Source organism: Chroicocephalus ridibundus, chromosome 1 (genome assembly GCF_963924245.1).
Source record: "Chroicocephalus ridibundus chromosome 1, bChrRid1.1, whole genome shotgun sequence".
NCBI lineage: Eukaryota > Metazoa > Chordata > Aves > Charadriiformes > Laridae > Chroicocephalus > Chroicocephalus ridibundus.
The window spans coordinates 134227284-134229932 of record NC_086284.1 but is presented as its reverse complement, the minus strand read 5'-3'; the positions used below and the strand labels follow the sequence as shown (position 1 = coordinate 134229932).

Sequence of the window (2649 nt, the reverse complement as noted above, 5' to 3'; positions counted from 1 at the left end):
AGCAGCGGGAAGCTGCAGGTACAGTTTTGCTCTTCAGAGAACGGGATGGGGGAAGAGTTTCACTGCAAAGCCCATGAGAGCCCTCAGCAGGCAGAATGCTTGGGCTGTTGTGGTGTCTTTCCTGGTCCTGCCTCCCACTGATATTAATTGCTGTGCTCAGAGTACCGCAGAGAGAAAAAGTAGCCTCACACAGTCAGTGGAAAAAAGTAATAAAAAGAAGATAGAGCTATGGCTGGGGGAGAGAGGGAAAATGCCTGGGGAAGTGCAAGAGACCTCTGTATGTCCTGCATAGCTCATGTCTCCAGCTCTCGAGGACTTCAGAAGGAGAAGGGGAACTCTCAGCATTTCTCTGCCTTGCACGCACTCAGACTCCCATGCAACCTCAGCACGGTCCTCTCCATGCAACCCCCCTTCTCCCCTCCCCACACACACACCCACCGCCCCCCATCTCTGCAGGGTTTATAGTTTCCTGTGACTGTGTGTGTCCTTCCCCACTGTTCCCAGCCAGCCAATCCTTTCTCGCCTTTTATGTCCTGCCCAACCCCAATATGTCTAATATGTCTCACCCTCCTCACCCAGGGCTTCCTCTTCCCATGTCTCTGGGCAGCGACAAAAGGCAGGTCCCTGAAAGGACAGGGGCTTTTCCCGCATGGCTCCCTGCTGGTTCTTTGTGGCCATGCTGGCCCCTATGGGTAAGTGATCTCAACTCACCCCTGAGCACCTACAGCGATTCCACTGCTGCTGTCCCAGCTGCATCCCCGCTTGCTGGCAGAGCTGCATTCCCCAAAGCTCCCAGTGCTGAGGATGGGCACTGAACGCCGTGGGCAGGAATCCCTGAATCTCCTGCAAGGGCTGTCTATTTTTTCTTCTGTGCTCAGCCCCCACATGGTTCATGTTTTGGACACAAACTGCCCAGGAATGTTTCTTCCCTCTTGGAGAGAGATTGGATACTCCCCTGCTGATCGGAAGAGCTGTCCCATCCCTTCCACTGCTCCTTAATCTGTCCTGTTCCTTTCCACCCTCTTCTCTACAAACCCACAGTGCCCAGTTAAGCCTTTTCCATTTTTTCTCATCCTCAATGCTCTTCCTTTTCCCTTCCAGTGCTGGCTCTGGAACAGTCCCCAGACACAGTGATACGACAAGGCCAGTCCGTGAGTCTGAGCTGTTCCAAGAAGAAACCCTCCAACACCGAAATATACTGGTATAAGCTTCCTTTGGGGAAGGACTCCAGGCTGATCCTGGTGGTTTCTGCATTTGTCGGTGGTAAAGCAGATGTGGAGGAGGATCTCCGCAGCCGTTTGAAGAGCAGTGGGGTACAAGGAGACACGATGACCATCTCGATCGAGCATGCCTTTCTGAATGACTCTGGCACGTATTACTGTGCTGAGAGTGAAACACAGTGGGTAGGCTGCTGAGGGAGCTGAGCGCAAACCTGCTCCTGCACAAAGGGGACCTGCTTTCCTCCTCGTCAGAGCTGCACAAGGTGGGATGATCCCTTTCCACTCCTTACCTCCTCTGCTTCCTAGCCTGCCCTTCATCCTCTTAGGCTCTGTGTGTTTATTAATCCTGCTTTCTCTCCGTGCCACCGCACTCCTCCTTGCCTCTCTCTCCGTTTAGCTCTCATTTCCATTATAGCCACTTCCCTCAACGCTTTTTCCCCTCTCTGCCTTCCTTTCTCTCCCCACCTTCTTCTTTCTGTCTCTCTTCAATCTGCACTCTGCAGACCTCCTCTCATTTAACTCCAGGCCACCCTGCAGTTCATCATTCTCACCGTCACACAGAAAGGATGTTTGCATGAGAGGTTCTTCTACCTAAGGTGCACCTTTAGATAAAGACAAGGCCGGGCACGTGGCGTAAGAGCCGGTACCGAGTGGGAGCTGCCCACGTCCTGCTCCGTTACAACGACCTGCCTGAGGTTATCCTGTGGCCAGGGGGAATGTGCAGCACAGCACAGGCCTGAAGGCCATGTTGCAGGTGCAGCACAGCACAGGCGGGCGCGGGCGCGGGTTCACTGTTTTGTGCATCACTGACTCCTCCATCTACAGTGGTCTCTGGGTCAGGATCACTGCCTTCCACCCCCTCATCCTCACACAGTTTACCTTTCCCAAGGATATATCTAAATTCCAGATTACGTTAGCAAGCTGTGCAGCTAACAGAAGGTTTCCTGATGGGTTAGATCATTATCTCTGTCTTAACACACACCGGTGCGCAGCACAGGCCATCATGGGGCTCTCCAGCAGGTTCCCACAGTGCAGCTTCCCATGCTGACAGACGGGCTTCTCCAGCCCTAAGCACAAGGCCCAAGAGAGCAGGCGTGCCCCGTTTGACATCTCTAACTCCTCGCATCCCATGTGCCCTGCAGGGCTCCCAATGCCCTGCCCTGCCGCCTGCGCACCCCAGGGAACACCATGGGAAATGGAGACCCTTCCCATGGGCACATCAAGCCCAGCCTCCTCTCAGCTGGAGTGCTGCGGGTATTGTGGGGTATTGTGGGGTTTCTTCCTGTTGCCTGCACAGTGTAGCCCACCCTCTTGGTTCTTTCTCCCTTTTCTTTTGAGGAAGCTGGGGTCATTCCTGAATCTTCTACAGGCATTTTTGTGCTAATGAATGCGGTGGGATTTGCTTGGACCTGGAACAGAGGGTGTGGGA

The 2649-nt window shown here is 53.9% G+C and overlaps 1 gene segment (V, D, J or C); it reads left to right on the top strand.

Moving 5' to 3' along the window:
* Window positions 1-605: 605 nt before the first annotated feature.
* On the top strand, window positions 606-1426 carry LOC134524452 (T cell receptor beta variable 14-like). The segment is given in 2 exon segments: window positions 606-692; window positions 1102-1426. Coding segments are annotated over 2 exon segments (357 nt in total).
* The last annotated feature ends 1223 nt before the right edge of the window (window positions 1427-2649 follow it).